This window comes from Dermacentor albipictus, chromosome 3 (genome assembly GCF_038994185.2).
Source record: "Dermacentor albipictus isolate Rhodes 1998 colony chromosome 3, USDA_Dalb.pri_finalv2, whole genome shotgun sequence".
Classification (NCBI taxonomy): domain Eukaryota; kingdom Metazoa; phylum Arthropoda; class Arachnida; order Ixodida; family Ixodidae; genus Dermacentor; species Dermacentor albipictus.
In genome coordinates, this window is record NC_091823.1 from 71,540,092 (window position 1) to 71,561,549 (window position 21,458).

The 21,458-nt window shown below is 47.5% G+C and overlaps 1 protein-coding gene across 1 annotated transcript in view; it reads right to left on the minus strand.

Moving 5' to 3' along the window:
- Positions 1 to 3,717: 3,717 nt before the first annotated feature.
- LOC135900696 (adenosine deaminase-like) overlaps positions 3,718 to 21,458 on the minus strand; it is a 43,576-nt gene continuing 25,835 nt past the window's right edge. Inside the window, exons 4-9 of the mRNA XM_065430237.2 lie at positions 20,459 to 20,581; positions 14,616 to 14,875; positions 12,254 to 12,399; positions 9,948 to 10,189; positions 8,839 to 8,965; positions 3,718 to 4,941 (exon numbers count right to left, since the gene is read on the minus strand). Of these exons, the coding sequence (XP_065286309.1) occupies positions 4,750 to 4,941; positions 8,839 to 8,965; positions 9,948 to 10,189; positions 12,254 to 12,399; positions 14,616 to 14,875; positions 20,459 to 20,581 (1,090 nt within the window). The 3' untranslated portion in view covers positions 3,718 to 4,749. The remainder of the gene's footprint in view (positions 4,942 to 8,838; positions 8,966 to 9,947; positions 10,190 to 12,253; positions 12,400 to 14,615; positions 14,876 to 20,458; positions 20,582 to 21,458) is intronic.

The following is a 21,458-nucleotide window of genomic DNA, read 5'->3' on the forward strand; positions in this document are numbered from 1 at the left end:
CGGTGACTACGGTGTCCACGCTCGGCTGTGTGAGTGCGAGGGCCACGGCCGCTTCTTCGGCAACTGCGGGGTCTGTTGTCTTCAGGGACGCGCTGACGATCAGCCTGTCTTTTGATGTAACCACCACCGCGGCACGGTCACTGTGTTTTCGGAGCGAGGCGTCCGCGTAGAGGACCCTGGGGTTCTCTTCCAGTTTCCGGGCTAGTGCTTTAGCTCGCGCGGTGCGCCTCTCGTCGTCCTTGCCCGGCGTCATGTTCCGGGGAAGGGGTTTTGTCTGAATGATCGTTTTCCAGTCTTCCGGAAGGGCCATCTTGATGGGTACTGGCTCGATCTGCCATCCTATTTTGCGTAGGAGGGCTCGTCCGTGTACCGTGTGACTGAGCCGGATTCTCTGATTAGAGAGGTGGGCTTCGATGAGCTCCTCCACAGTGTTGTGGGCGCCCATGTCTAGCAGTTTTTGAGTGGACGAGTAAATAGGCATGCCTAGTGCTTGTTTCGTTGCCTTACGAAGCATCGTGTTTAGGGTGTCCCTATTCGCCTTCGTCAGCTGGAGATACGGCGCGGCGTAGGTAACCCGCGACACGACGAACGCGCGTACCAGGCGCATGGCATCGTCCTCTTTAAGTCCTCGGTTTCTGTTAGATACCCTCCGAATCATACCAAGTATCTGTTCGGTTGAAGTCTTGATTTTTGTGATGGCGGCCTGTGCCTTCCCGTCGCTCTGTAGTAGTAGGCCGAGAATCCTAATCTGCTGTGTTGGCTTGATCGTAGTTCCAGCGATGGTGATAGTCACGTTCGGCGGCAGCTCATTCTTGGATTTTCCCGGTTGGATCATGAGCAGCTCTGATTTCTGGGGAGCGCAGCTCAGTCCGCACGACTTTGCGTACTCGTGCACGGTCGTTGCCGCCCGCTGCAAGACTTCCTCCATCCAGGCATCGGATCCGGCTCGGGCCGTCCACACCGTAATATCGTCGGCGTAGAACGCGTGGTCCACGCCTTCAATTTGCTTGAGTAGATCGGGCAGGGGCAGCAGGGCCAGATTGAAGAGCAGGGGCGACAAGACCGATCCCTGAGGGGTGCCCCTATCGCCGAGTTCGACAGGGTCCGACTTCTCTTCCCCTATCCTGATGGTCGCCGTTCGGTTCGACAGAAAATCTTTTATGTAGCCAAATGTCTTTCGGCCACACCGGGTTTTGTTTAGATTCTGCAACACGCTCGCGTGGGACACGTTGTCAAATGCTCCCTTCAGGTCGAGAGCGAGTATCCCGCGCGGCGCGTGCCTCGTTGCCGGCTTGACGACCAGTTCGTGGAGTTGGATCGTCACGTCTTGGGTGCTGAGATGTTGCCTGAAGCCGTACATCGTCTCTGGCATCTGATCCGTTTCTTCGAGGTGCTTCTGTAGCCGGCGAAGGACCATGCGCTCCATCACCTTCCCCACGCAGGATGTGAGGGAGATGGGCCGCATGTTGTCTATCGTGAGGGCCTTTCCGGGCTTTGGAATGAAGCGGACCTCGGCGTCCTTCCATTCCTTCGGCAACTGCGAGCTCTCCCAGGCTTCGTTAATGTGCTCTAGGAGGCCGCTGGCCGCTGTACCGCTCATGTTACCGAGTAATTTGTAAGTTATGGCGTCCCTGCCGGGTGCACTTCTCTTGTTACTGTCATCTATCGCTGTCCACAGTTCCGTCATGGTAAACGGCCGGTCCAGTTCTTCGTTGACGGGTCCTTCGTACCTCTCGGGCACCGGGTACTGGCCCTTCTCTGTCTTTAAGTACTTGGCCTTCAGGTCTTCCAGGAGCCTGCGGCCGTCTCCCTTGTACGTGTTCAATACTTTGGTGAGGTTGCGATTGGTCGCAGTTTTGCTACTCAGCGGGTCGATCAGATGCCTCAAGAGACACCACGTCTTCCACGTCGAGAGCTTGCCCTGCAGGCCGTCGCAGGTCTTCAGCCAATTTTCCTTACATAGTTTGGCCGAGTGCTCGGCGATCTGTTTGTTCAAGACTGCTATGCGCTTGGCCAGCTTTCTGTTGTGTCTCTGACGTTTCCACCGCCGCGTTAACGAGTGCCGGGCCGCCCACATGTGGGTCAGTCTGGCGTCCACGTACGGTGCCTGCGACGTCGTTGCGATTTCTTGGGTAAATTTATCGAGGGCCTTCTTCTGGTCCCTCGCCCATTCGGTGTAGGTCCTTTGTGTTTCAGCTTGTCCCGATTCTTCCTCGGACGCCTCTTGTTCTTGGGTAAACTTTCGCATCTTGTCCCAATCTGTGATCCGCGCCGTCCCCAGCACAGCCCGATATCGGGAGCCTCGGATTGTAATGCCGATCACGCTGTGGTCAGACCCCAGGTCAACTTCTTCGCTTCTCCAGGAGACGTCTAGCGTGCCTGATAACCATGACAGGTCTGGCGTGGTGTCCCTCGCGGCACTGTTGCCTCTTCTGGTGGTTACGTCCGGCTCGTTCAGGAGGGCCATCTCGTGATCCTCCATTACTTTGGCCAATGCTTTTCCTCTCTTGGACTGAAACTTATAGCCCCACGTTGTGTGAGGGGCGTTAAAGTCGCCGAGGATCAGGAGCGGTCTGGTCCCCGCCAACCCTTTCGCCTGGCTCACGATGCGGTCAAATTCGTACTGCCGTTGTGACGGCCGGCAGTACGCGCTCATTACAAATAAATTACCCGAGCTGCCAATTTCTCTCGCATGAATTTCGACCAGCGTGTGCTCGCACCCACCCTGCGCCGTGACATGTTGAGTTGCCGCCACGTTGCTGCGGACGAGCACCGCCGTTCCTCTCTCCGTGGGGTCCGTGTAAGTGACGTACCCCGGTAGTCTTGGTTTCCCGTTTGTTTCTTGCAAAGCAATTACATCGGGCTTGTTTTCTTGCCCGTCAATGTGTAATAATAGTTCCGCTTCTTTGTTGCGAATCCCGCGGCAGTTCCATTGGTAAATTACGGTGGTATCCCCCCCGGTTTTCTTCTTGTGCTTCCTACTTTGCTTCTGCATCATCCTTTCCGGACGTCTCGAGTCGATTGCGCCTTTTCGCGATCGCGCCTTTGATTTTTTCGGACCGCTCCTTTTTCAGGGACGCGAAGCGGTTCCTCACCGCTGTTGAGGCTACTTTTGGCGCTAGGCGCTTGTGCTTCACCGATCGCATATGAGGCTGACTCTCGACAGCCTCGAGTCGGGCGTCCATTTTGCTTAGCCTTTCATTAATTTGGGAAATTGCGGCCAAAATGGCCGTTAGCTCTCCTTCTCGCGGGATCTGTGCCGTTGCCGTGGTCGCGGTCTCGGCGGTCGTCGCTTCCTCTCCGCTCGCGGGGCTCATTTCGGCGTCCATCGCCTCTTGATTACTGGATGCACTTTGCGTAACCCCAGCAGGGGGGTCCCTCCGCGGCAACCTGCGCAAGCCTGCGGCGTTGTTTGCCGCCGTGATGTTGTTTTCGGGGCTAGCATTTGCCGAACTGCCGTTATTCGCCAGGTCTAGTGGGGCAATTAAGTCGGCCAGTTGGCTCTCGCCGCTTAGAAATCTCGCAAAGGACGCGTTGACGCCACGACGACTTGCCATTGCACGCCAACAAATACAGACAACTTTTCTAAAGTGGAGCTTTCTTTGCTTCTTCCTTCGACTTTTCCACTTGTGCTGTTGCTGTCTTGCATGCCGTGTACGCCGAGTTCCAAAAAGAACAAAAACGATAACTATAAACCGCAGTGACAAGAAACCGCGATTTGCTATTACTTCTTTATTTCTTTATTTTACATTTACACATTGAATGGGCTATGGTGGCTTTCTTTCTCAACCTAACGCTCGTGGTGACACCATAACGCAGACAGATTCCAACACACACAGATTCAGACGCGCACAGATTCAGAAGAAGAACAAACTTCAGTAAGAACAAACTGGGCGGCCGTTCTGTAGGCCGGGTTGAATTGTCTCTTTTTCTGGGCATTCTTATTCTTTCACATTTTTTTAATTTCAATTTTGTTGTTTGTTTTATGTGCTCGCGCTATGTGCGTTATTTTTCGCGAGTGATGCGCCGCTTTTTATATTATGTACCGTGAACTGTGCTTTTCATTCCTTTCCTGACAACTCTTTCTATTGCTTTCCCTTTTTTACTTGTAACACTGTTTTTCAAGCACGTTATCGCTGTAAACATATTTACCTGCCACATTTTTAGCTCTCTTGTATCGGTTTTCTGTTGTCGTTTGTTCAACGACGCCCCTCTTACTCAATGCTTCCCTTGGGGCATGTAAGGTACTTTGAGATGAGATAAATGAATAAATAGCAGAGTGTAGACCAATCTGCGGAACAAACGCTTGATGCACGGAAGTCTCTTTGGCCTCTCAGGAATGTCGAAAGCCCCAACTGTGCCGAGAGACGATAGTAATATCCCTTGCCACTAATAGCATTTGCTGGTGTATCAATTCGTTGTATTAAATATGCATCTTTATTTTATTCATGCTGTGTCAATTATTTCCCATCCCTCAAAACAAACAAAGAAAAGCGACTCAACACCCCACACGTCCGCGGCCCTGGTTTGTATTTGCTGGTGTATTAATGCGTTCTATCAAATATGCATGTTTATTTTATTCATGCTGTGTCAATTATTTCCCATCCGTCAAAACAAACAAAGAAAAGCGACTCAAAACCCCACACGTCTGCAGCCCTGGTCTGTAGTACCGGCCGTCATCTTGTTATTTATTTACTTATTTTTCCAGATAAGACGCTGAGGGAGACATGTTGTTGCGTTCGCCACATATTAGTGGCTAACTATGGCGTTGTTAGGTGCCAATTGGTTCGGCGAGACGTCGCCGTTTTTAACGCTTTTTCTCGGGCTGTGGTCGTAGAAGCAGCAGCTCGTGCTCGACGAGGCGTTGAGTCGTTCGAACTTCTTCCGCAGCTCCCTCTTCTCCTCCGGCGAAAGAAAGGATGCCTCAATGGCGGCCCGGTTCTTGAAAGAAAAAAAAAAGGTAGAACAGCGATGAATAAGTCGAACAGCGACGAATAAGTCAAACAGCACCTATTTGTCCTTTACACTTCTCACTCTATTTTAAGCTACCCGATTCTTTGCCTGCTCCCCCAACTGTGGCATGTACCACTGTCTCGTAAGGGGTCTGCATCTGTGTCTACATACGTCAACAGCAAGCTGCACAGTTTGCCTGGTTGGCACATCGCTGCAACTAGCCGATTTTACCACCTCGACACACAAGAGATAGAAGCAGTCAGAGGTATATTTCAAGATTAAGGTGATAACAAACTACCGCGAATAGTTTCTCATTTCATCTTGAGCAACCCCTGCAGAGTCCGGTGCGCGGCACGGATTCACAGGTATCAACACATACATCAGTATACGTCAGCAGCGTACTCACTTTGACAGCTTAGAGGTCAAGACAGTTGTGTAGCCGGAAGGAGGAAGAGAGGGGGGCACTGTTCAGCCCACCCTCCCCTCCTTTTCTCACTCTGCAGTCAAAGAGATGCCTCCCCAAGACAAGAAATTTCTGGCTAAACCACTTCTCCAGAACGCGTTAGCCGCGTGCTCCAGGAGCCCTATAACCCTATCCTTATTTCTCTCTACCTCTCTCTTTTTCACTCACCATTCCCCTCTCCACATGTAGGGTAGCAAACTGGACTCAGTCTGGTTAACCTCCCTGCCTTTGCTTGTTCCTCTCTCTCTCTCTCTCTCTCTCTCTCTCTCTCTCTCTCTCTCTCTCTCTCCTTATGGCGCTGACGACAGCTATAACTATAACAAATCGTGCGAAACGGCTGCATGCGAGCAATGCCTTGCCTTGTCTCGCCCTGCTGGTCACCTCATGCTCTGGCAACTGTTTAGCCGTCAGGAACGCATTCTAGATAAGTGTCTTTACCTGTATACACAATTGTAACCAGCAGTTTTCTACGGCACAATGCTAAATGAACAACAGTCAGATGTATAGCTGCACTCTTATATTCGAAAACTGTAAAATAATAAGACAGCACCTCTAACAGCTCCTTTGTGAGGTACTTAAGCTTTCAGCATCTTGTCACCTGAAGAAGCACGCGTGAGGTACCCGTCCGCTTCATTTGGCATAAGAAACAAATAGTTTTCATTTCTGATCGATTTGCCTTTGTGCGTGCCTTCGACATGTGCTTATGTGCTTTCAGAAATAAAGCCCCTCGTTGCAGCGTTTTGTCTTTGCTCTTCCTTGTGGGTCCTGTGTCGCGCTGTTAAAACTTGGGACCATATTCACAAAGTGTCTCATTTGTTATCTTTGCCTTTGACTGGACGCTTTGACTAATAACACGCTCAGCATTGAAATTGACTGGAGTTAGTTCTTATGAACATTTCTAGCATGTGAACGTTTCGCGAATACAGGAGGTCAAGTACTGAGTTTTGCGAGTTTGTCATTCACTGTCCTCTCTTATCGAAACAGACACTATCGTACCCACTCGCAGGTGTAAAACCTATTTGGTATCCCTGCACTGATAGCAGCTTACATTGGGAATAAAAGACTCCGGATGAACCTTTGGCTAACAGATGTCAATGTGATTCGCCATACTGATAACCTTTCTTGACTTCAGAGTGGAATAATTTTTTTATGTTGTTCTTTTTTTTCTTTCTATTTTTCTTCGTAATCCATCGACTTGTTTCGATAATATTTTGGTATTTTACTTCCCGTATTGCTTCGTCGCTGTTTTTCTTGGCTAAGTTTGTGAGGTGACCGGCCTCTTCGGTGGTAAAACTTCATTCATACGCAGATAAAAAAAGAAAGGGATGAAATGTTGGTTTTATAAGTATAAATACTAATTACACAATGACAAAGAAAGAGAGAAAGACCAACGACATTGTTTAGTAAGATTAACAATTCACCTTGCACATGTCAGCCATGTTCACATTCTACTCATAGTTCCCAATGTTCACAATCACTTAGACACGCATTCAGAGCTATAATCTCAACAGATCCGTAACGTTAATCTTTTCATTTTTGACATCGCCGTTTGTCTAACTTATGTATGTATTGTTCCAACCCAACAGCACTTCACCATAAGTATAGTGTTGACATGAATGCGACCAGTGGCCCATATTTCATTTCTAGCGCATCGCATCTCTGTAAACGGCGCTAATGCGCCAGGAAAGCCAATCGAATTAATGCGACAGGAGAGCGTAGTTCGAGACGCGGTAAGTCGTCTCACACGGTGCATGTAAACGCGGGCGAATCGCATCGAAGGATGGAGATAAAATAGTGATATGGCAGCCTGTGTGTGTCCTCCCCACCCCCTTCCCCCTCAGTGGCTAAAGGCACACGCCGTAAACAGGTTCCAACTTGCTTCGGACGAAGGGAAATGCGCCACGTGATAAAGCTGTCACAGAAGATTACCGTGGTGCGCTAACAAATGCGATGCGCTATATACTGTCGCATCCATATAAACGCAGCTGTAATCAGCGCTCGTATTCACGATCAAGTGCGTTGGAAATGTCCGTAAGAGCAGGCCCCGCTAATTGTGATGTTGGAGATATTATTAGCGAAAACGTTCGTCCAATGGCGGCGACTGCGTGAAAACGAAACGCTTCGTGATTTCGGCCTTTGGTTCGCACACTGAGCAGCTGTTTCCTTCAAGGTCGGGATACCCGGTACACACTCGCTACCGTGGTTCAAGGGCCACGTTTCTTTTTCGTTTTTTTTTCTTTCTGCTGAGCGCGAGTTCGTTGCCAAGGTGACCGCAAATTAGATCTCGGAACAAAGAGCTGAATGAAAAAGCGCCCGCGTATTGACATCGCGTAATACGTACCGCTATAGTGTTTGTTTTAGAACTTAGCCGTACGTTTCTCGATCATTGATGTCGAGAACATTGATATGATATACACCACACTGCGTGTCAAGAAAACGCTTATTACTCCGACTGACGCATACAAAAGCCGCAACCGCTCCTCGTTCGCGTTCACCAGTGGAAATCAAACCCGAATGCGTGGTACTGGAATGCAACCTGTGAGAAACCTGGAGCGGTACCCTGTAAGCTTTCTTTTCATTTGTATCTATTAATTTCTTATCGCTCATTCCGCTAAGCGGCCGATCGCGTTGGTAAAGCAGGCGCGGCTTCGTGCATCTCAGTGACGAAAAGGGAAAAACAAAATGGAAGAATCAGATCAAACGGATTTGGTAGAATCTATGTTAAGCGAATTAATGACATCTTTGTTGAAATCAAGAACAAGAAATGGGCATGCGCAGGACATGTAATTAGGAGGGAAGATAACCGATGGTCATTAAGGGTTACGGACTGGATTCCAAGGGAAGGGGCCGGCAGAGGCCGGCAGAAAGTTAGGTGGGCGGATGAGATTATGAAGTTTGCAGGGACAACATGGCCGCAATTAGTACGTGACCGGGGTAGTTGGAGAAGTGTGGGAGAGGCCTTTGCCCTGCAGTGGGCGTAACCAAACTGAGTATTATTATTATTATTATTATTATTATTATTATTATTATTATTATTATTATTATTATTATTATTATTATTATTATTATTATTATTATTATTATTATTATTATTATTATTATTATTGTTATTATTATTATTATTATTATTATTATTATTATTATTATTATTATTATTATTATTATTATTATTATTATTATTATTATTATTATTATTATTATGTTAAGCGAATCTTCAATTGAATGCTGTGAAAAGAGGCGCATGACGCGTGTAATGGTATGTTATTCCCAACTAGCGCGCAAGGGACTGTTGACCTTTATCTCCCATCGCAGAAGTCTTGCGTTGTTTGGCTTCGAGGTAACACGCATTTAAGTGTTGGTCTTCTGCAACATGCCCCAGACTGGCATTTTGGGCAAACAGAAGAAAAACGAGGCGCTCTCACCGACTCCAAGATGTCATCGGGCCGGAATCCCAGCTTCAGCGCCAGTTGGTATTCGTCCGAGATTCTCGTGTGCGTGATGGTTGGGTCGTCCGTGTTCAACGAGTAGCTAGCGCAGTGGTCCCGTAGACTGCACAGAATATAACAACACATAGCAGGCGCATAACCTTTGCGTCCTTCATGACGGGGCCGCACGTAGACATGGGAAGGGTATATAATGTAGCGATTCCTTTGACACGATTCTATTTCTTTCTTATCACTCACCGGTTGATTCCAGCGATAATGACGACGAAGCGTCATTCGGCCTACTAACGAAGCGTGAGTGCGAAACGAATTGGAATAGAATCGTTGCATTATCGCGGCCATGGTCGCCGAAGCACTGAGCCCAATCGCAGATACGGGTGTTCGAGAAAGGCATGATGCACGCACTGGGAAAACTTCGGCTTCGACACTGTTGAACAATTCAAACGCATTTTAGGAACGATTAAGGTAGAATCATCGATCGCTCACGACCGGCTCGTTCTGATAATGAACGTAGGCGGAGCACCGCTCCGACGACCGACGATGCGTGAAGAGATAAACAAAAAAACTGGAAGAAAATAATTAGATTACTCCGGCCTTGTTCTTTCTACCTGTTGCACAAACAGCACTGGCAACGTGGCTACACGCGGAGACGACAACACGTGCGCTGAGTTGTAGTTTTGCCGCAGTCCCGTTGTCTGCACTGTTTCTTGAGTATGTCGATGTTCCACCAACCATCCTCACTTAGCACTCTTGTCCAGCTGTCTTCATTCCTTTTTTTTAAAACGCACTGGACTTATACAACAATGCCAATTTCCCAACTACCCCACCCTTACGCGTTAATTATACACCGTTTTCTCGATAACGCCCACTGCTTATTTCAACCTAAGTTCCCTAACAATGCTCAAAACGTTTAGGTCAACAACAAGAACACCGCCACCTGCTGACGCGTATGTGCATTGAATAAGGTACAAAAAAAGTCGCGAGGCGTTCTACGTACGCATACGCGAATAACGCATGGCGCGAAGACTTGGCGCATAGCTGCACTAACGTTGCACGAAACTTCTTCGGGAACCCTGCCGAGCACGCACCAGAGCATGGGATGCCTCTCTCCGGGGCTCACGGCTCCGGTGAGGTAGCTGCTGTTGGGGCAGACCTCGAAGTGGATGCCCCTGTCGAGCGCCAGCTTCAAGGGGGCGCCTCCGTCGCGCATAGCGGCGTAACCGTGCCCGATGCGCTCCGTGCGCAGTTCCTCAATGGCCCTGGAGACGTTGCTGGCCGGGCCTGCCTCGCCCGCGTGCGCCGTCCGGTGCACGCCCAGGGTGGCTGCCCTCTGGATTACGGGAGAGAGAGAGAGAGAGAGAGCTTATTAACGAAACTCGGAGAATTGTACGAGTGTGTACGTAGGGCGCCCACATGCTACTCTAGACAGGGAATAGAATCGGTGACAGAAAAATTCCAGAAGGATGAGGAGGAAAAAAAGAAAAGAAAAAGCATGAAAATAAAAGATCATAGTCCGCACAGGTGAAAGAGAGAGGATGGTACTGATGTGTATACGCCAGAGAGGGAGAGAAAGCAAAGAGTAGAAAGGCAGGAAGGTCAGCGAGACGAGCATCCTGTTTGCTACCCTGCACAGGCGCTTAGAAAAATGGAGAATAGAGAAAGGAAAAGGGAAAGAGTGAATCTGCGTGACCTTCTGTGCATCCTTGCGCATGCACATAGATACGCTAGAGCTTCTAAATTAAGCCGATGCACTGAATGAATGAGAACAAAAAATTAAAACTTAGCTTTGCTTTGAAGAAGGCACATGACCTAGTATGCTTCCTAGATGTAGTGGTTCTTGGGAAGCAGAAATTCTACTGAAATAACATTCCCTTTGGTCTCTGTAGCCTTAACATTAAATTAAAGCGTTCTAAATAACAGGAAGGATTTATAATACCTTCCTTCCTGCCTGGTATCTCTTTCTGACTTAACGATAAATCAGCATTATTTTTAAATTTTAATCTTTTATAATGTTTTACTTATATAGTAGATATATTAGCTCTGCCCTCCAACTCATTCAGCCAGACACGGAGAAGCACGCGAGAAATACTCAGCTTATCGACTAGCAGCTTGGCGGTCTCGGAACCACCATTTCAAAAACAGCAGTTTCAAATACAAGTACAAGTTAAAGAGGTAATAAGCACGCTAGAATACGAAAAACAAGCATGATTAACCGTATGCTATTGAGCCAACATAGCAATATATTGCCTCCCCCCCTCCTAATAGAAAGACCCTGCGCATGCCTATGACATGAGCTAATCAACTTTGAGTGGCGTGCATGCAAACAAACTCATCTAATGCAGCCCGAGCTTGTGCATCGCGTTAATGTCTTTAGATCATCGCGAACTGAAGTTCAGATAAGTGCAACTGCGGTGAAGTTCTGGAATCATTACGACTATGTAACACCAAGTCGTCTTTACATCCTATAGAAGAGGAATTGCGATCTGGGTCAGTTGGTGCATGTTCTTGGGATATAAACCAGTCAAAGGACGGAGAACACAGTAGAGACGTGGTACACAAAACGACCGGACTAACAACTGTGTTTTATTGAAAAAACACGCCTCCGAGGAAAACCAGGCGAGAATGCGTAGCAGAAGAGCCAAACCCCACGCAACACAACGTTGAATAGCAAGTAGCTAGCGTCAGTGCCATAGGAAACTTAACTTGTTCTGCATCAGATAGAAGTTGTGCTGATGCAATTATCCCCATGCATGCTGATGTGATACACTTCGAGAATTTAACGATCTTCCTTGTCCCTGCCTCTACCAAGAATTCTAACATTAGAAAAATTCGTCATTGTTCCTCGTCTTTGGCTGTTTTATATCTCAAGAATATGATAAGGTGACATTGATAAGGTGGATAACTATTTATTTCCCCATCCACGCGTTTCGCGCTGCAATGTTCTGTAGTCATATAGATGTGTACATGCATAAGTCCTGACGTTTCACAAAAACATCTAACCTTTGTGTCGAAGCCTCAATTTGAGGGCACCGGCAGCTGTGGTATGCACTACGGTGTCCTAACGGCCAAAACATGGGCAGTGCCCGGTCGTTAAACCCCCCAAATTATTAAGGCGGGTAAGGAACGTTATTATTAAGTACTTGCGGAGGTGACTTCTATTTCAGTCAACATGGGTTTCTACACATAGTGGTACGCTTTCTTCTCTTCATACGTTCTCCCAAACGGTAGCCGTTTAAGCACAGCAGTCGCACAAGACACATTATTGTGCGAGCGTCCTATCGAAAGACTGTTCCTCTCTTTCGAGGAGCAGTCTTTCGATAGAGCTCAAGATGGGGTGCAGTCGATGGGGAACAGATAGGGAACAGGCGCACGCTGGGCGAGCCAGCCTTCGCACCTGGAACGCCTTGATGACTTCAGGATGCAGGATCTCCTCCCCCTCCGTTTCGGTCCTCTTGGGTGCGAACACTCCACACACGTCCATTCCGACGACGCCTTGCTTGCGGTACTCGTGGCACAGGCTGACCACTTCCTCCGCCCACTCTGAAGGGCAATGATCGTTTCCTGCTGATACGCTTTAATCATTCACACGTGTTTGCGGAGAAAGGCAGTAAGGTACTCGTGGCTTAAAAAGCCTTGGCGTAAAAATAGGCGCACGTGAGAGCAACCAAACAGGGAACGCAACAGCACTGCTCCTGGGTTGTGTCCTCTTTCGTTCCTCTCGTTTCCTATACGCCCAACCTTTTCAAACCATTAAGGTTAGAGGAAAATGCTGGCGGTTTGAAACAGTTACTTCTTTTCTCTCCAACAAAATACCACAATGCACTGAACGCATCTATGTGCACATGTTTCTTCACTAAGCACCGAATGAGTCCCCACCACCGTAAATCACGAGGGCCGTGTATCACGCAAATGACCGAAGCAACAAGGAGAGAAAGGGCTCACATGTACATACACTTTGTGCACGAACAGGCACATGCTAACGATTGTGGGCAAAACAGGAAAGATACATTTGCATTAACAGTATTATGTAGACATCAACACACACATGCATGTGTAAACGTGAATAACTTCATGCGGTCCTTTGTGCGGAAAACGGCGGGTGAGTGTATGCTTTCTACTGTTGAACAACAATGTAAATTGGCTCCAAATTTTTTTCTAAATTAACCAGCGCGCTTTTACTTTGTGCTTGTTGGCTGCGGCGTAAACAACACTTCCAAGTCAAAGGACCTGGGATATATGATTGCTACTTCAAAAATATTTTTCAGTTTATTTCTGTAGAACTGTATACAGGTGGCAGTTGAAGTTATCAAACATTAAAGAAAGTGAGCTCGTCGCGATACGGCTGTCTCCGAGTGGTGTAAGAATACCAATGCGCATAAGAAAACTTTTTTTTTTCGTAACTAAAAATGAAAAGTCGAACTCAAAGAGATTATTGCCTTTTTTCCCCGCAAGAATTGTGTTCAGTTGGCCGTCGCCGTGTTCGTCTAGGCTCTATAAATTGTAATCAATTAGCTTATCGTTCGTAATAACTACTCGATATCATATAGAAACATGAGAGATCAATCATCTTCTTACCTATTTAGAATCAATAAGATTGCCCGTGCAGAAGTAGGGTATGGTCATGTGCAGCTAGCAAAAATAATCAGAGCCTTTATAAGCACTTTTTGGCTCAAGTGACCGCCACATAAAATCAATACAGATTTGGGCAGGGCACTACAGGCATTGCGCCGATGCATACAAATATATTTGTTTTTGTTTTTCGTTCTACAGCTGAACTTTTTGCAGACATTATCTGCCATTGCCACTGCACACTGATTATAACCCAAATTTATCTTTCACTTGGCTTACTTCATTATCAAGGTTCTTGTGTTGCATGTTTAACCAAAACCGGAATGGAAAGAGGATGTGGAAAGTGACTGACATACTGTCGGGCATTCATGTCTTTCATAAGCCGTCTAGACGAGACAGTTATATTCCGCATGAGTTATTGGCTGAATAAACAACTTAAAAAATGTTTACTTCCCCATCTTTTAATTATTCCGGTGTCTCTTAAGCTTTACATCATGCGTAACCAGGCCCGACAAGTAGGCTTCTTAGACAACTTTTCCATTGTAGTCGCGTAATTTCCTTATTGGAGAAATCGGCCATGGAATAGTTTACAGTCGACGCGTGAGTTATTGGCGAAGTGAACTAAACTTGTGTGAGAGAAAAGCGATGGTAAAGGCCAGGAAGCCAAATTTGAAAAGAAACATCCGTTCGCTACCCATTACGTGGGAGAGTGGAGGGGCGACAGAAAAAATGTAAAGGAAAGCCAGGAGCGCGCGTGCACAAATGCAAGCGAGTGAGTGTTCCGGCCGTTTCAGTTACTTGAATGCAGAAAGCTCAATAGTGATTTCATCTCCTTCTAGAGCGACGATCGTCGTATAGGCCAGCATTCCAGGATCGCCTGCCTCGAAATGTGCTTGCATGATTGTGAGCGATCGCTTCTGTGTGCTGCAGCGAGAACGACGGCACAGAACTAACCTCGACTACAACACTGTGCTAATCACGCGGGAAACTGTGCGATTCGATAACTCTGGTCACGTGTCCTCTACCCGCACTTGCGCGAATGCATGGTCACATGTACAGTGCGAACCTGACACGGACACTTGCTCCTGTGTCCCTATCAAGTGTCCCTATATCAATCACAGGCTCGTACCAACTGGCCCGATCGTGTTGCTTGCATTATTAGGTCGTGCGCATGCATCCACGCGTACCCGGTTTGTCCCTGAAGCAGGCGAGCACCAGCCTCAGCATGATGCCGTGCTCTTTCTCGGCTCGCCGGAATCCTTCGAGCACTGCCTCGACCGCGTCGGCGGCCGTGCGGACAGTTGGGGTTCCTGCGCTGAGCTGTAGCGTCGTGTGCTGGCAGGCCATCAGGTGGGGGAAGAGTCGCATCTCGCTGTATATGACTCCCTGGTTCGCCTGGTCCTCGCCCACCTCGAAGGCGACCCGCTCCAGAGCGACGCGGTCGCCCCTGCACGTGTGGCCATCCCGGCATGTCGTTGCGGTACCCCATCAATCACCGTTTCCAGAAAACATTCCTCTCTACTTTTCTACGAGGGGACGCTTAGGCAGTAACCTGGGAGGTTGAAAGAGAAAAGGAAACTTGAAAGGAACAGACACCTTCGGGACTCCGTTGCCACCGATAAAGGGCATTCGGCAACGCGGGCACTAGAGTTACTGTATAGGCTCACTTTAGAGACCTTGATAGGATCCCTAAAGCCTGATAGGCTCTATAAAAGGGAGCATATACGGTATCTGCGGGGCACACGCTTTCTGTACTGACCGCGTCAGTTTTCTACACGGAAGCGTTCATATGTATATAGATTTTTTTTTCCTTCTCTCTTTTTTTTGCGAAAGCACACGAACAAGTTTAGGAAAATAGGCAACACAATAGATATTCCGAGGCGCCGTCGCTACGGCTCAAGGTTATCAAGAAACTTGCGCTATCTACGCTCCTCTTAATGTACGAGATGACACAGCATACCTAACCCACAATTGCAACTTCTTCGCACTCCGAAGGAGCGTCCTAATGACTGCATTAAATGTACTTACCACGTAATAATAATATAATATATGGGGTTTTACGTGCCAAAACCACTTTCTGATTATGAGACACGCCGTAGTGGGGGACTCCGGAAATTTTGACCACCTTGGGTTCTTTAACGTGCACCTAAATCTAAGTACACGGGTATTTTCGCATTTCGCCCCCATCGAAATGCGGCCGCCGTGGCCGGGATTCGATCCCGCGACCTCGTGCTCAGCAGCCTAACACCATAGCCAACTTACCACGTAGTTCACACGTTGAGCTACATGTACTTGTACCGTGGACTATAGGGCCACCCATACGTCCCGCGCTCTGCTGTCAACTTTTCTGCGACACTCTGGTCTCAACGAGATACTTTAATTTTGTACAGTGTGTCAAGTGTGTGCTTATTGTCGTATGTTTTACACGTGTGTATGATTTCATTTTTCATCGCATTCATCTGGAACAGCTTAGGCGCACCGCCAGGCAAACCTCTCCAGCCTTCAATAAAGAGCCTCCAATAAGAGGTTTCACTTTATTTTGATAAATGTGTTTCTCTTTCCCAATAAAGAGAATCTATCTATCTATCTATCTATCTATCTATCTATCTATCTATCTATCTATCTATCTATCTATCTATCTATCTATCTATCTATCTATCTATCTATCTATCTATCTATCTATCTATCTATCTATCTATCTATCTATCTATCTATCTATCTATCTATCTATCTATCTATCTATCTATCTATCTATCTATCTATCTATCTATCTATCTATCTATCTATCTATCTATCTATCTATCTATCTATCTACAGTTCTCGTTTATCTGTTCCGTAGATGACTAACTTTCTGCTCTCCAACGCGGGAAGAGTGGGACCAAATCAAAGACTCGGTTGTGAGGCCTCGTTTTTCTCTTTCCGTTCAATCAAGATATCTTGCTTCGTGCTAGACCATTGACTGTCGGAGGTGCTTGTGTTGCGGCCTTCTGTACAGTATAGCAGTGTATTTGTAGGGCTAGTAGGTGAGTATATAGTCGCTGTTTGCATGGATCGCTTGACTGACGCAGTACAGGAGGAAGAGGAGAAATGCGTGTCCCTTCTTTTAAGCAGAGCTCGTAAACATTGACACTGTCTGTTACAACGTTAGCGACATGGTCATGACCCGCGCTAGTCGCAGATGCTATCATTACGCAGTTATACTACAAAAAAAAAAACAGTTTCGCACATGGCCCCGCAAAATAGCTTGCCTGCATCGTACGGTTGTCCTCACTGAACTAGTTATCACATTCGTTTCAAGGAGCACAACATCACCAATTATTTGTGCGTGGATAGGCAACACAAGCACACCGCCCCTTTGAACTGACGATAAATGTACGTATTTGCGGTGTGAAACTAGCGTTGTTCATTGCATCAGTTTTTGCACAAACGTACAAGGCGAAACGAATGAACAAAGGCCAGCGTTCTCCTAAATATAATATTATTTATCAAAGTATTAAAAATCGATACCGGAAATAGCAGAGCAATAACACTCTTGGCCATCAAGTGATTCCGTTGAATGCGTAGTGCGTAAGTTGTGTGATAGAAAAAGTACATAGCCCGTACCGAGTGGCTGATGGCACCTGCCATCGGGCACTCGTTCTAATGTGGCTAATAACAGATCAGTGGCCGTATTCGCAAAGCTTTTCATTCGCAAGTGTTAACCGTGGGTCGGCGGCCTTCACTAATACTGTGTCAGACACAACGAATGGTTATGTGTCTTTGGGAACAGATTTGGCGTAAATATTTATTGTGATCAATATTCTTTGCCTACTTGAGGCACTTTGAGCCTGCCTGCCTGCCTGCCTGCCTGCCTATCTATCTATCTATCTATCTATCTATCTATCTATCTATCTATCTATCTATCTATCTATCTATCTATCTATCTATCTATCTATCTATCTATCTATCTATCTATCTATCTATCTATCTATCTATCTATCTATCTATCTAGTCAAATGATGCCGTTGTGGTCATTCCACCGCCGTCATTACAACTTCGTCGTCTGACTCTCGTCATGCCGTCATCGTGGTCCCGCATTTCATGCCGACCGAGTGAGCGAAGCTGTCCAATAGCTTGGACCCCCCACTACAGGTAAGTTCTCGACTTTGTGACGGCGTCGCGGTCGTTGCATCGCCGTCATTCCAGCTTCGTCGTCCAAATCCCGTCGTGCCGTCCTTGCCACGCCATCACCGTCACACGCTCTTCGGGTACTCGTTGTCATACCATTGTCGTGATGACGTCAGAATCGTTTTGTGATCATCCTTCCAGCTTCGTCACTTGGCTTTCGTCATGCCATCGTCGTCACGCCTTTCACGCCGACCCAGTGAACTAAATGTTCTAATAGCTTGGGCCACAGGACGTGTGCTCTTGGCTGTGATGCCGTCGTGGCCGTTGCATCGCCGTCATTGAAGCTTGGTCATTGTCGTCGTGTAATCAGTGTGCATTCGACGTCGTGCCGTCGTCGTGCCTCCATCGTGACTGTTCCATCGACGTGATTCTAATTTCATCATCTTACTCTCGCCATGCCGTCGTCGTCACCGCTTTTCACGTCGACCCTATGAACCAAGTTGTCTAACAGCTTGAGCCACTAGGCATGCGCACGGGCTTGTGATGGCCGCGAGGTCGTTGCATCATCGTCTTCGTTCCAGCTTTGCCATCCAACTCTCGTCGTGCCGTCCTCGTCACGCCATCTTCGTCCTAGAGTCGGCGTCGTACAGTAGTCGTCACGCCCATCGTCGTCATACCATGCCCATCATGGGCATGGGATTACGACGACGACGGAACCGTTGACGTCGTCGTCCTTGCTTCGCCGTCATGTATTCGTTGTCATATCGCCGCCCTGATCGAGGCCGCTGCGGTTGCTCCACCATCGTCATTCTAAATTCGCCATCCGACTCTCCTCATGCCGTTATCTTCACAGAGTCGCCGTCATACCGTTGCTGTAATGCCACCGTCCTCACGTCATCGTCGCCATGCACCCGTCCTCGTCCCGTTGTCCTTGTGCCATCGTCCGTTACATCAACGCCGTTACCTCATCGTCGTTCTACCATTGTCACAACTCTGTCGTCATGTAGTCGTCGTCATGCCGTCCACCTCATGGCCGCCACTGGCAAGCGAGTGCCATACATACACCAACGTGCGCAGCCGACACTGGAGAAGCGTGCGTGCGCCCACATCCGAAGCTAAAGTTCAGAGTGACCACAGCAGATTTTGAATAAACGCGTCTTCGGCAATAGTTTGTCGCTACATTACCCGGATGCTAATCGCATTACCGTCGGCAGTCATCGTGGGATGGGTTACGTCAAAAGTTTTTTTTTTGTGTGTGTGTGAATAAGGGCCCAGAGCTCAAGTTAACCGAAACGTTTGACAGTATGAGCGCAAAACTCAAATCCACACTAAAGCTCTTACGATAGAAGTGTTCGTAAGAGCCAATCCTGATCAGGGACATACTATTTACGAAGTCAGCCGGCCAACGCCAAACAACACCTTACGAACGAAAAGTTTGTGAATTAGGCCCCAGGAGCCAGCCATTCGTGATGTCTTAGGAACGAAAGTCTTCGTGATTTTGGCCACAGAAGCGTCAGTTTTCTCCGTACTATATTAGAGAGTTTTAGTATAGCGTAAAGCAGCAAACGCAAAGAGTTAGCGTTAGCGTTGCGTGCACCACACTGCGCATGCGCTATACGTAAACGCTGCTGGAGCTCTTACGTACGTACGCTATTTTCAGGATTTAGCGTTGCACGCTAACGCACGCAAGGGGAGCCTTACGTACGGCAAGATGGCGGCGCCAGTCGAAGTGAGAGCAGCCCGCTTCGGATCTATCGAGCCGTCTGCCTGCACTGCTAGGCTCTATCCTTCCCCACTAATGCTCGTGTTCGCCTTAGATTTGTGTGATGATGCTTCGGCAGCGGTGCACAGGTGACAAATGGGCGTTGTTTACGATATACGTTCTCGATTAGCGGCGCAGTAGGCTTAACGAGAGGGTTTGCTCATAGAGTTAGTAGAGCAACTCTATGGGTTTGCTAAATGTGTTTGCTGTATCCGCCTCGAGATGGCGCCCAAGTGTATTGCGCTCGTTCGCTTGGTGTAAAGCCGCATGTGGAACCGATGCATGTCATGTTTTCCGCGGCAAAACACAGTAGTGTGGTCGGTGCTGTGGTCACAATGCGTGTGCGTTTTACCAACGACGACGATATGAACCTTGTGAAGGAGATTTTCGCCTTGAACCCATTCGGATGGACGTCAAGGTGGGCGCCCGTTGCAAAAAATTGGAAAGAAGTGGGAAATCCGCTTTCTGGAAGAGAAATTGCCGGCGAAACGTCCCCTCCGGTATAGCTTCGACGTTGAGTGGATATTGAGGACACGTAGAACCTGAGCGGTCGCTCTCATTCCCGAAGCATGAGGGTGTCTATGTCATCCCAACTTAAAAAGGACACGTAATATGGGTCCCACAGAACACTCGATCGCAGCATGCCAAGATTAATCGGTATGTTTCGCGACTCTCGACAAAACAACGCTCAAACCAAACACCTACATGCGTAATTAACGCAGCGACTGTGGCTTTCGATAAGCTTGACTTAGGGACACACTTGCGGATTCGGCATTGGATAAGCTCGACATTTCGTGTGGATTTGGCTTTCCAGTACTTTGTGTCTTTACATCTAGATGGCGCTGTATTTGTTTGCGTTAACGTTAACGCTTTTCTCCGTTCCGCTATTCTAAAACACTACCTTGTGCCGCGCAGTGCAGTCTTTCTTTGCGTTAGCGTTGCGTCGCACGCTAACGCTAACGCAAGGGTTTTACGCTATACTAAAACTCTCTATTACCTCGGTGCAGGCGCCATGCATTAAAACACTGTTCGTTAAAACGTGACTACCTGCATTTATTGCCAATCATTGAATGAGGCATTTTTCCAGTTTTCAGCAAGTAAACATTATTTTTACCATAGGACATGTCGCGTTGTTGAGTGCTTATACATAAGTGTACTTACGCCACAACCCTGAGAAAATTCGGCATCTCCTTGAGGTAGTTCTGAAGGGTGCTGCCTCGCTCCGGCTGGGTTTTCAGGATGATGTCTTGAAGACTGCTGTAACCTAGGTCGATATTCTTTGCCCTACAAACAGACGTTTTCAACCACGCACTTCAGATGCACGCCCTGTGCGTCGGACAGCTATTTCATTTCGTTTAAGGTAAAAAAAAATGCCTTTTCTCTGTTAGTAATTATTAAAATTCGTACTCAGACTTCTTTTATCGCGCTGTAGACATCCAGAAGGCACGCACACGGACAAAAATGTATTATACAGCACATCAGCGGTATTAAATAGTTGAGGGACTAAACTTGGGCGCCTTCTTAAATGCATCTTCTCTGCAATTGTATAACGGTAATAACACCACGTACTGCCAGTCTTTTCAAGTTCCGCAGGGGAAGGTCCGAATGCTCATGCTGCAACGTTGCTAGATTTGTCGAACACAACGCGTTCATGCGTAAAGCACATTATCTGCCTGCATGACAAGTGCCTGCGCACTTATGCTGTACCCAAGGCACCTACAACCAGATTCTGATAGCAACTAGTATATCCGAATGTTTCGCATTGTCCTTGTTTTCTACGTATAAACATGCGTCCTTTCGCGCATAATGGTTTGTCATCTACAATAGTGTGATAGGGATATGGCGAGGCAAACCTCTTCATTCTTTGCTAAAGAAAGAAAATCGTGAAAATGCAGAACCGCACATTATCGATCTCGCGAAAACCATTATTTTATATCTGGCGTCAAAATCTATCGCGTGTAAATGGTGTGTACGCCATTTACACGCGAGATTTACATCGCAAATGGCGTGTAAGCCATTTGAGATTCGGTACATTCAGTGCTGATGCTGACACGGTCTATCAGGAGGAAACTGCGACACCAAAACGGAGTGACGATGACAGTTGCCAAATGGGGGCATTTATTGCACGTTTCTTTATTTAGTGAAAAGCGAAGGGTACTCA